At 41.8% G+C, this 13,402-nt stretch overlaps 1 protein-coding gene across 1 annotated transcript in view; it reads left to right on the top strand.

The window, feature by feature from the left end:
* LOC120530489 (inactive dipeptidyl peptidase 10-like) overlaps positions 1-13,402 on the top strand; it is a 357,045-nt gene that overhangs the window by 244,363 nt on the left and 99,280 nt on the right. Inside the window, exons 13-14 of the mRNA XM_039754919.1 lie at positions 2,664-2,771; positions 12,923-13,014. Coding sequence (XP_039610853.1) covers positions 2,664-2,771; positions 12,923-13,014 — 200 coding nt within the window. The remainder of the gene's footprint in view (positions 1-2,663; positions 2,772-12,922; positions 13,015-13,402) is intronic.

Genomic DNA, 13,402 nt, shown 5'->3' with positions numbered 1-13,402 from the left:
CTCACGTGGACAATGACAGCGAGACCTGGAAGGGCGTGATTGGGAGGAATGCCCCCGATCTGAACCCGTGCGGTGTTTTGTTATTGAACTTCTGTGCTTGTCATGAATTGTCCTTAATGAACACCATGTTCAAGCATAGGAGTGTTTATATGTGCACTTGGCACCAGGACACACTAGGCCTCAGTTCAATGATCGACTTTGTGGTCATGTCGTCGGACTTGTGGCCACATATCTTGGACAATCGGGTGAAGAGAGGGACAGAGCTGTCAATTGATCACCACCTGGTGGTGAGTTGGCTTCGATGGTGAAGGAGGATGCCGGTCAGGCCTGGTATGCCCAAACGTGTTGTGAGGGTCTGCTCTGCTGGGAACATCATACAACATGAAGTAGCTTCAACTCCACCTCCAGCAGAACTTCGACCATGTCCCAAGGGAGGTGGGGGACATTGAGTCCGAATGGGCCATGTTCCGTGCCTCTATTGGTGAGGCGGCTGACAGGTGCTGTGGCCGTAAGGTGGTCGGTGCCTGTTGTGGTGGCAATCCCCAAACCTGTTGGTGGACACTGGCAGTGAGGGATGGTGTCAAGCTGAAGAAGGAGTCCTAAAGGACCCTTTTGTCCTGTGGGACTCTGGAGGCAGCTAATAGGTACCGGCAGGCCAAGCGGAATGCAGCTTCTGTGGTTGCTGAGGCAAAAACTCGGGCGTGGGAGGAGTTTGGGGAGGCCATGGAGAACGACTTTCGAACGGCTTTGAGCAGATTCTGGTCCACCATCTGACGTCTCAGGAAGGGGAAGCAGTGCAGTGTCAACACCGTATATGGTGGGGATGGTGACCCGATCTCGGAAAAGTATATGAAAAAGTCGGGGAGGTCTAAAATGTTGAGATTCATCAAAATCTTGACATTGAATCTTCGAACAATTGCAATACTTTCCCTATACGTTTTATACGAGAAAGTACAAATTTTACGTGTTTTCTGCTGTCTGTCTGGTTTGCTTGTGTAAGTATTAGGATAGCCCATACAGATTGTGATGGACAGTACCGCCCAAGAAGGCGGGACATCCTGGTTCTTTTTTTTCTGGTGGAATTTACACAAACTACGCCATTTTTCAAAAAGTGAGCGAGGACAACTATCAAGGAGATATAATACGGAAATGATCTAACTAAACAGATCAGCATCTGCCTGGGCCATGGGAAAAAGGTTCTGCAGCTCCAAAAAGAACTGCCTGTTAGGAGGAGGTCAGCGATTCACTCCTGGACCACGAAAGTTATATTCTGTAATCACTAGTGGATTCAGGTGAGCTCATGAAGACCTTTTTTTTTTTTTACTTTCTTGCATACAAGTATAGGAAGAGTATTGTAATCGTCCAAAAATTCAACCTTGAGATTTTGATAAATTTCAACAACAACAACAACAAAATTTATTTATATAGCACATTTTCATACAAAAAAATGGAGCTCAAAGTGCTTTACAAAATGAAGAATAGAAAAATAGAAGACACAATAAAAATAAACATAAGTCAACATTAATTAACATAGAATAAGTAAGGTCCGATGGCCAAGGTGGACAGAAAAAACAAACAAAAAAAAAACTCCAGACGGCTGGAGAAAAAAAAAAAATCTGTAGGGATTCCAGACCAAGAGACCGCCCAGTCCCCAGATTTACTTTCTCGTACGGAAAGTATTGGAATCGTCCAAAAATTCAATTTCAAGATTTTGATGAATCTCAACATTTTAGACCTCTCTGAGTCTGAAAATACCATTTTTGGAATTATGTCTGTGTGTATGTGTCGGTGTGTATGTAAACATGATAACTTGAGTGCGCTTTCACTTAGATCAACCAAATTTTGCATACAAGTATTAGGTACAAAACATAGATCTCCGTCAACTTTTGAGTTATCTCCGTTAACTGGAAGTGGTACTTTAACTTTTATTCATGCAGCTGCAGAGTCTGATTTTTTTCAACTTTGCTTTTATAATAATTGTTTAGTCAGTCAGTCATTCTCCAACCTGCTATATCCTAACACAGGGTCACGGGGATCTGCTGGAGCCAATTCCAGCCAGCACAGGGTGCAAGGCAGGAACAAATTCCCCGGGCAGGGTGCCAGCGCACCGCTGGGCACACACACACCCACACTAGGGACAATTTAGGATTGCCAATGCACCTAACCAGCATGTCTTTGGACTGTGGGAGGAAACCCACGCAGACACGGGGAGAACATGCAGACTCCACACAGAGAGGACCTGGGAAGTGAACCCAGGTCTCCTTACTGTGAGGCAGGTAATTGTTTAATATATTATTAATTTGATTTAATTCGTTGCTGACGGTTCTCTAATGTACATAATATAAAAATATAATCATTGTCTTGAGGTTTACTCCTCAAATATCCATCCCCATATCTGAATATATGACAGTCGAGAAGAGACCACTGGCGATTTTTTTGTCAATGGCGTAGACTGACTGTAAAACATTTTTCAGTTAAGACTTCAAGTATTTGGCATTCTACACTTTATTCACCTGCTGTTGACAGTTTGGACTTGAGTGAAGGGGTATTGTTTTGCAATAGTTTGCAGATGCAGTTGATTCCTGTGTTGCAGATGTTTGATTCCTGTGTCTGTCCCAAACTATTAGTCATTTATTTAATCTTTATTTTTGCTTCTTTCTCAGAATGAAGAACCTCTCTTTTCAAATGATGGAAATACCTTCTTTATGATTCTTCCAGAACAGCAGCAGGACAAAGGAGAATTTCACCACATTTCAGTGTTTTTTCATGAGGTAAATGAGGAAATCAATATATATACACTGTACATACAGTATATATATAGCGTGTGTATATATTTATATATATATATATATATGTAGTACGCTTATGTGTGTGTGTATATATGTATATGTACTGTATATATACAGTGTGTATTTGTATATAAATGTGTGTGTGTGTGTGTATGTGTGTATATATCTATATATATATATAATTCACTAAGGCAAGACAACCATGGAAAGCACGCCAGAAGGGGCGTGGATTCACTAAGCCGCCGACAAGTGAGACACCTATGGCGCATGCAGGAAGGAGCCACGCCCACCAACTCCAAGACCATTGGATACGACGACAACTCACAGAGCCACTCCCACCAACTCGGACGCGACGACACAGAAAAACCGGCGTCATTTATATTCGTCTGTCGTAGAGGTCACATGCAGCTCTAACCCACGTTGACTGTTCATAGAGGCATGTTTCTCACGGAGGTGAATCGCCATACGCGGCGTGTAAAACTGTTTGCGAGGGGTATCCCATGGGATCCTTAAAATGTTCCTTTACAACTGCGGTTAAAACACAATGAAGTGAGCAGTCTTTAAAAAACGAGTTTTCGGTTACGACGTACGACCGCATGCACTATAGCAAACTGTTTTACGCGCCACATACAGCAATTCGCATCCGCGACAAACATGCGTCTTCTTAGATACTCCTGCACTTTGTACACACACCCCTCCCACCGTGGTCGGGTGTCTTGGTGGATTATATATAGAAAGGCAGCCAAAACCGCACAGAGCAATGAAAAGTCTACGAGAGTCACAGGTGTATCTGGACTGTGCAAAGACGACAACGACTCGAGTGACGAGGTGGGCACATGAGCAGGCAGTGTACACTGAACGAGAAATCAGCAGACTAGCATGACGGAGGGAGCGGAGTGGAGTGGATGTCCTTCTCCTCTCCTCCCGTTCCACCCTGAGCGCCGCACGGACGATTGTGTGTTGGTTTGTTCCGTGCATTGGTTAAAACCCAATGAAGGAAGCGGTCTTTAAAAACCAATAAGCCCTGTGCCTCTGTTTCATTACCGTCTCACCTGCTTCACCAATGCAGGCCCCGCAACAGGCAGCCAACCGGGTAACCAAAGTCTTTGGGTTCAGGGTGGAGTATGGTTACAAAGCTGAAACTTAAAGGAATTGACGGAAGGGCACCACCAGGTGTGGAGCCTTTCGCTTCATTTGACTCAACACAGGAAACCTCACCCGGCCCGGACACGGACAGGATTTACAGATTGATAGCTCTTTCTCGATTCTGTGGGTTGTGGTGCATGGCAGTTCTTATTTGTTGGAGCGATTTGGCTGGTTATTTCCGAAAACGAAAGAGACTCCTGCCTGCTAAATAGTTACACGACCCAACAGCGGTCGGCGTCCAAATTCTTAGAGGGACACGTGGCTGAAAGCCACGTGAGATTGAGCATTAACAGGTCTGTGATGCACTTGTATGTCAGGTACTGCACGCGCGCTACACTGAATGGATCAACGTGTGTCTACCCAGCGCGGGGAGGCGTGAATAAGCCGTTGAACTCCATTTGTGATGGAAACCGTGGCTTCCAATTGTTCCCCACAAACGAGAAATTCCCAGTACGTGCGGGTCATACGCTCGCACTGATTACGCCCCTGCCCTTTGTAAAGCCCCCATGGTCGGGTGACTTGGTGGATTATATATATAAAAAAAAAGCAGCCGGAACCACAAAGAACAATGAAAAATCAACGTGGAAAACGACTGAGGCGGTGTTTGGAAAATTAACAGTCAACGTGACTCACAGGTGCGTGTGGGCTGTACACAGACGAAAGCGACTCAGGTAGGGAGTTGGGGGCGGGCACATAAGTGGGCAGTGCGTACTGAATGGTTTTCAGTCACGGACAATTGTATGTTGGTTCGTAGCGTGCATTGTTGCAATGTTACTTTTCTTGGTGGTTTATTAAATTACGGATTTTTCAAATGTTTATTTTTCCTCTGTGCTTAAAAATCATTTAAAAAGCGGCCTGATTATGCGCGTATGCTACGCGGTTGGTTACTATATATATATATATATATATATATATATATATATATATATATATATATATATATATATATATATATATATATATATATAGTCACGGGCAGCCACCCGTTTAATTTGGTATCCTGGCTGCAAATCGTCTTTTAAATGATAGCACTGCTGTGCACAAAACCAAAGTCCAATACAGAACTGAGGGAATAGGGAAAAGATGGAGGCTTTTAAAGGGGAAGACAGGAAGTGAAGTCAAAGGTGTCAAGCTCAAGTAGGTCTTCTGTCATTGGTGCGAGCCCGGACAGTACATCACAGGGGCCGGAACCGGCAGGGTTTCCTTCCATTGGCTCGGTCCCGGAAGTGATGTCAAGAGGACCAGGTATATATATATATATATATATATATATATATATATATATATATATATATATATATATACTAGTAAAAGTCACAGGTGCCACTGAGCCCCACAAGTCCAGACACACCACACTAAACAGTCACAGATACAAAAGAAATATACCTTCTTTTACATATAATTCCACAGCCTTTCAATAAACTACTTCTCACCCAGTTGAGCTTTGCCTCCTGACTCCTGACTCTGACTCACTGAAGTAGGCTGGACGGCACGTTTTTATGTCAGACTTGGGTACACTTCCAGTACCAGGGCATAGCCTGACAGAAGCACTTTTGGGTCAGACGGAGGCCCCCTGAAGCCGGAAGTCCCACCCCCTGCAGCACCCCTCTGTGGGTGTCCTTACTGGGACCATGCCAGTGCAGTACTGCCATCTACTGTATTGGAAGAGGAACTGTCCTGAATGCACCAAATCCCAAAACATTATATGTTCAGTCAGGTCAGGTTTTGCCTCCTTCAATACTGCTCTTTCATTACAGCGTCCCGGCTGTGAAAGGGTCTAGAGCACAGCACTCACAATGTATATACTGTGTGTATGTGTGTATATGTGTGTATTTATATATGTGTTTTTGTTCTTAGAACTTCTCATAAAAATGGAGCCTGATTTATACTCCTGCCTCAAGCCTACGCCGTAGCTAAGCACACAGACTACACCATCAAAAGCAGTTTATACTTCTGCATTGCACAGAATGTTAGTCGGCAGCATTTGTTGCTTTCAAGAAAAGTGAAAGATCCATTAACACGCAAGCAGGTTTTGCCCTCTAAGATCACCGCTCCTCTTGTTCCTCATTTACTACCACAAGCAAACAGATTTGTCCATCTCATTTTTCCACTCTTACATTCATTCACCAACTTCCAAACTGGTCACATTATCACATTATCCATGGGCTTCACATCAGGCTAACACCATAGATAAGCTACAGGAGGAGCAGCAGACTACGGAATAGGCTCGATGCAGACGTATCAATTACCCTTTAATTATAAGAATTTCAGGTTGTCAGTAATAAGGAACTTTATTATATCTACTACATCACATTTCTGTTATTCCCATTTTTTATTAAAAGTTGTAAGTTGTAATAAAGTTTTATCATCCTTTGAAACACACAGGAGAATTTGGTTTGTACGTTTTTGCCAGCTCCCTCTCTGACCCTAGGCTTGTTTTATTTTCTGTGTTGGCAGGACAGCACACAAGTCCATTTCATTTAGTGTACATTTATTTAAAATGTTTCTGTTATCGGCCACGCTAAGTAACCTACATATTTTTGTTCTCGCATCTCATTTTCGGCATGTTCATTTTTAGTCATTAGCTGATCAGAATAATGAACTGTGATTGTCAGAGGAGCTTTCAAGGTCACACGTCACACAATTAGGACAGGCTTTGCTGTCTTCCAGCATCATTCTAATGGCTCCTCTTATCCCAAGCCTGTATTTAGCTTACAAGAAGCTTGACTCTCCTGAATTATTATGGCCTATTTAGCAAAGGTTATGAATATGATTAAATCTGTGTTGTCTTTTCAATGTTTGATCAGTGCTGCCTTTTCATATTGTAGGAATTTCAGGATTTTCTAGTTGATATTTCAGTGGTTTAGAGACAAATGGAGATAAAGGAGCTGCATAATATATAAGGAAAAGGCACTATATGATAGATAGATAGATAGATAGATAGATAGATAGATAGATAGATAGATAGATAGATAGATAGATAGATAGATAGATAGATAGATAGATAGATAGGAAAGAAACTATATGATACATCGATAGATAGATAGATAGATAGATAGATAGATAGATAGATAGATAGATAGATAGATAGATAGATAGATAGGAAAGAAACTATATGATACATCGATAGATACAGTGGTGTGAAAAACTATTTGCCCCCTTCCTGATTTCCTATTCTTTTGCAAGTTTGTCACACAAAACGTTTCTGATCATCAAACACATTTAACCATTAGTCAAATATAACACAAGTAAACACAAAATGCAGTTTTTAAATGATGGTTTTATTATTTAGGAGAAAAAAATCCAAACCTACATGGCCCTGTATGAAAAGTAATTGCCCCCTTGTTAAAAATAACCTAACTGTGGTGTATCACACCTGAGTTCAATTTCCGTAGCCACCCCCAGGCCTGATTACTGCCACACCTGTTTCAATCAAGAAATCACTTCAATAGGAGCTGCCTGACACAGAGAAGTAGACCAAAAGCACCTCAAAAGCTAGACATCATGCCAAGATCTAAAGAAATTCAGGAACAAATGAGAACAGAAGTCATTGAGATCTATCAGTCTGGTAAAGGTTATAAAGCCATTTCTAAAGCTTTGGGACTCCAGCGAACCACAGTGAGAGCCATTATCCACAAATGGCAAAAACATGGAACAGTGGTGAACCTTCCCAGGAGTGGCCGGCCGACCAAAATTACCCCAAGAGCAGAGACGACTCATCCAAGAGGTCACAAAAGACCCCAGGACAACGTCTAAAGAACTGCAGGCCTCACTTGCCTCAATTAAGGTCAGTGTTCACGACTCCACCATGGGAAAGAGACTGGGCAAAAACGGCCTGCATGGCAGATTTCCAAGACGCAAACCACTGTTAAGCAAAAAGAACATTAGGGCTCGTCTCAATTTTGCTAAGAAACATCTCAATGATTGCCAAGACTTTTGGGAAAATACCTTGTGGACTGATGAGACAAAAGTTAAACTTTTTGGAAGGCAAATGTCCCGTTACATCTGGCGTAAAAGGAACACAGCATTTCAGAAAAAGAACATCATACCAACAGTAAAATATGGTGGTGGTAGTGTGATGGTCTGGGGTTGTTTTGCTGCTTCAGGACCTGGAAGGTTTGCTGTGATAGATGGAACCATGAATTCTACTGTCTACCAAAAAATCCTGAAGGAGAATGTCCGGCCACCTGTTCGTCAACTCAAGCTGAAGCGATCTTGGGTGCTGCAACAGGACAATGACCCAAAACACACCAGCAAATGCACCTCTGAATGGCTGAAGAAAAACAAAATGAAGACTTTGGAGTGGCCTAGTCAAAGTCCTGACCTGAATCCAATTGAGATGCTATGGCATGACCTTAAAAAGGCGGTTCATGCTAGAAAACCCTCAAATAAAGCTGAATTACAACAATTCTGCAAAGATGAGTGGGCCAAAATTCCTCCAGAGCTGTAAAGACTCATTGCAAGTTATCGCAAACGCTTGATTGCAGTTATTACTGCTAAGGGTGGCCCAACCAGTTCTTAGGTTCAGGGGGCAATTACTTTTTCACACAGGGCCATGTAGATTTGGATTTTTTTTTCTCCCTAAATAATAAAAACCATCATTTAAAATCTGCATTTTGTGTTTACTTGTGTTATATTTGACTAATGGTTAAATGTGTTTGATGATCAGAAACATTTTGTGTGACAAACATGCAAAAGAATAAGAAATCAGGAAGGGGGCAAATAGTTTTCCACACCACTGTAGGTAGATGTGAAAGGCACTATATAATAGTTAGATACAGTGGGATGCAAACATTTGGGCAATCTTGTTAATAGTCATTATTTTACTGTATAAATCGTTGGTAGTTACGATAAAAAATGTCAGTTAAACATATCATATAGGAGACACACACAGTGATATTTGAGAAGTGAAATGAAGTTTATTGGATTTCCAGAAAGTGTGCAATAATTGTTCAAACAAAATCAGGCAGGTGCATAAATTTGGTCACCGTTGTCATTTTATTGATTCCCAAACTTGTAGAACTAATTATTGGAACTCCAATTGGCTTGGTAAGCTCAGTGACCCCTGACCTACATACACAGGTGAATCCGAGTATTTAAGGGGGTCAATTGTAAGTTTCCCTCCTCCTTTAATTTTTTCTGAAGAGTAGCAACATGGGGGTCACAAAACAACTCTCAAATGACCTCAAGACAAAGATTGTTCACCATCATGGTTTAGGGGAAGGATACAGAAAGCTGTCCCAGAGATTGAAGCTGTCTGTTTCCACAGTTAGGAACATATTGAGGAAATGGAACACCACAGGCTCAGTTCAAGTTAAGGCTCGAAGTGGCAGACCAAGAAAGATTTCGGATAGACAGAAGCGACGAATGGTGAGAACAGTCAGAGTCAACCCACAGACCAGCACCAAAGACCTACAACATCATCTTGCAGCAGATGGAGTCACTGTGCATCGTTCAACCATTCACTTTACACAAGGAGATGCTGTATGCGAGAGTGATGCAGAGGAAGCACAAACAGAGCCGCTTGAGGTCTGCTCAAGCACATTTGGACAAGCCAGCTTCATTTTGGAATAAGGTGCTGTGGAATGATGAAACTAAAATGGAGTTATGTGGGCATAACAAAGGGCGTTATGCATGGAGGAAAAAGAACACAGCATTCCAAGAAAAACACCTGCTACCTACAATCAAATATGGTGGTGGGTCCATCATGCTGTGGGGCTGTGTGGCCAGTGCAGGGACTGGGAATCTTGTCAAAGTTGAGGGACGCATGGATTCCACTCATTATCAGCAGATTCTGGAGACCAATGTCCAGGAATCAGTGACAAAGCTGAAGCTGCGCCGGGGCTGGATCTTTCAACAAGACAACGACCCTAAGCACTGCTCAAAATCCACTAAGGCATTCATGCAGAGGAACAAGTACAACGTTCTGGAATGGCCATCTCAGTCACCAGACCTGAATAGAATTGAAAATCTGTGGTGTGAGTTAAAGAGAGCTGTCCATGCTTGGAAGCCTTTGAACCTGAATGAACTCGAGATGTTTTGTAAAGAGGAATGGTCCAAAATACCTTCACCTACAATCCAGACTCTCATTGGAACCTACAGGAAGCGTTTAGTGGCTGGAATTTCTGCAAAAGGCGGATCTACTAAATATTGATTTCATTTCTTTTTTGTGGTGCCCAAATTTATGCACCTGCCTGATTTTGTTTGAACAATTATTACACACTTTCTGTAAATCCAATAAACTTCATTTCACTTCTCAAATATCACTGTGTGTGTCTCCTATATGATATATTTAACTGACATTTTTTATTGGAACAACCAACGATTTACACAGGAAAATAATGACTATTAACAAGGTTGCCCAAACGTTTGCATTCCACTGTACATAGATAGATAAGAAAGGCACTATATGATAGATAGATAGATAGATAGATAGATAGATAGATAGATAGATAGATAGATAGATAGATAGATAGATAGATAGATAGATAGATAGATAGGAAAGGCAGTATATGATAAATTGACACATAGATGTGAAAGTCACTATATAATAGATAGATAGCAAAGAAACTATATGATACATCGATAGATAGATAAATGTGAAAGGCACTATATAATAGATAGATGTGAAAGGCACTATATAATCGATAGATGTGAAAGGCACTATAAGACAGATAGATGGATAGATAGATAGGACGGCACATTTTGGTGTCTGGAAGGTGTGGAAGAGAAGAAAGAGAGAGAGAGAGAGAGAGAGAAGAACCATGTCGTGTTTTTGCCAGTGTTGAAGCCTTTTTGAAAGGTATTTATGAAAATAACCCTTTGATTTGAACCCAGAACTTATGTCTGTGCAGTAGTCTGGGGTTTGGGGTGCTTTAACACCCCCTAGTGGTCACAACAGATAGTGATGTTAATAGAGGGGTATAAAAGAGGAATTGTTTGTGCAATAACACAAAACGGTCATCCGTTTGAATCTTTTGCCAAGTCCGGATGACTTAAACAGGTATTTAGTAGCACATAGAATTACCAACAAAATTAAAAACTAGGAAATTAAAGCAGCCAGCCAGTTTCAAGGCTCAGTAGTCTGATCTGTACTTAGTTGAGAACTCTGTTCTGCTGTCTGCTCTTTCCATTATGAGACAACTCATGCCAAGAGCACCTTGGCTTTATAGTGGAGGGAGGGGAAGGGGCGAAGTCAGCTGCCCTCAGTGGACGGTTCTTCTGGGTAGTGGGAAAAAAGGGAGATGATACTGTCAGCGACAGCGCCCCCTCTTGACCAGAATGGTACTGCTTACTTCAAGTACACGTGATGATAGATAGATAGATTGATAGATGCCAGAAGAAAGGTTGGGTTGTCAAGAAGGTAACACCCATTTAATGAAAGTGGAAAAAAAATGCTACCCATTGGCACGCATGCTCGTCTGACGATCTCCATCCAAGCTCTTCCCAGGTATATAATACCACCATGGGCCGAGAGGGGGCATTGCCCCTAAAAGTTTTGTCTTGTTCTTCCTCCACAGACTGGAGAAATCAATGTCCAGTGAGGGTAATTGGCCATGTCCATGTCGGTCGCAGGGCTTTAAAAGGGATGACAGCCTGAATGGAGACGGCTTTTGACCAGGGAGACAATCTAAAGAGACAACCTCCTTATTCTGTTTGACAATCAAGGTCAAATCTCCATGAGGCAGCAGTTCTGTTTTTGTTTATGCATCGCTGTGCATTTTTTTTTTGTTTGTTTATAAAGGAACTGGTACTAAAGTGGGAGAGAAGCGTCGGCACCCCAAACTGCTTTTTGGCATACCGACTCTTCTTCCTTCGACTACACTATCTGAGATAGGTCAAAATCCAAATAATTAGCATGGACCTCAGCATTAATATTTAAGATGCATCATCTATTGGAATGTATTTTGTAACGCATTGTGTTTGTTATTCTAACATGTGGTGCAACACAAACATTTGTTATTAATAAATAAATGTTTGTAATGCGCCATCTGTTGGAAGAACAAGTACAATGCATATGGTTCTGTTATACACCATTTGGTATGGGATTTTTAAAAGCAGTGTAATTGTTGGTGATGCGCCATCTGTTGGAATGACAAACCAATGCATTTTATTATTTCATATGTTTGCCATTCACCATCTGTGGTAATGACAGAGACATAGCAATCAGTCCAAAACAGAGATGGTGTCCTATAATTAAGTTGAATTTCTATTCATAATATTGTCACAGTAATTTTTAAATATATAATTCTTATTCTTTTTGTATGTGTATTTGTATACATTTACATAAATTCTTAAATGTCCTCAAATCAAATTAGGCTCACAGAGGCTATGGTCTATTTTAACTACACTGAATTTAAGTCGGGCGGCACGGTGGCGCAGTGGTAGCGCTGCTGCCTCGCAGTTAGGAGACCCGGGTTCACTTCCCGGGTCCTCCCTACGTGGAGTTTGCATGTTCTCCCCGTGTCTGCGTGGGTTTCCTCCGGGTGCTCCGGTTTCCTCCCACAATCCAAAGACATGCAGGTCAGGTGGATTGGTGATTCTAAATTGGCCCTGGTGTGTGGGTGTGTTTGTGTGTGTCCTGCGGTGGGTTGGCACCCTGCCCAGGATTGGTTCCTGCCTTGTGCCCTGTGTTGGCTGGGATTGGCTCCAGCAGACCCCCGTGACCCTATTCGGATTCAGCGGGTTAGAAAATGGATGGATGGATGGATGAATTCAAGTCGGGGTCCGTAGTGGAAATGGTGCCAGTTCACGACCGGGCATACACACACACATACTTACTGTACAAGGCAAATTTGGAGATGCCTATTAAACTAACCTGCATGTCTTGGAAGATGTGGGAGAGAAAAAATGCAGAGAGCGGAAGAACTCCACACAGGTGATGAGCTTGATTTACTGTGCTACATTATGTATACATTTGCTTAATTTAATTTACTGTATTCCTTTGTTTATTCATCTACTTTCTTTTATAATTTTCCCTTTTGCAGCCAGAGACTGAGGAAATCAATGTTCAGATTCTAACATCCGGGCAGTGGGAAGTAACTGAAATCTTGGCATATGACGAAAACCAAAAGGATGTGTAAGTTAAAAGAAGAACCTGAATTAGCATAAGCTGCCCTAATTTGGGGCATTGAGAAGAAATGTGATAATTAACTTCATTAGGTAGAAGTGCATAATAAACCAGAAGAGTTGTGTCAGGTAGTTGAAATGTTAAAATGTGTGCGTCAGTTTCAATGTTTAATGTCTAAATATTCTCGGTTGTAATAGTAATGTGTCATTTTTCACCCATAGGGGTCCATAGTGGGCTAGAGCCCTTGTAAAGGGTCACAAATCAAAAGAATAACATCACATTCATAATTAGTGACCTTGACATAGTCTAAAACGATACCCCACATGTGTATGTTTGAAATGTGTAATTTGTAACCTCCTGGGAGTGTCTCTTAGAGAGCTAGGACCACCGGTAAAGA

The sequence above is a fragment of the Polypterus senegalus genome, chromosome 6 (assembly GCF_016835505.1).
Source record: "Polypterus senegalus isolate Bchr_013 chromosome 6, ASM1683550v1, whole genome shotgun sequence".
NCBI lineage: Eukaryota > Metazoa > Chordata > Cladistia > Polypteriformes > Polypteridae > Polypterus > Polypterus senegalus.
This window is presented reverse-complemented; position numbering and strand designations above follow the sequence as displayed.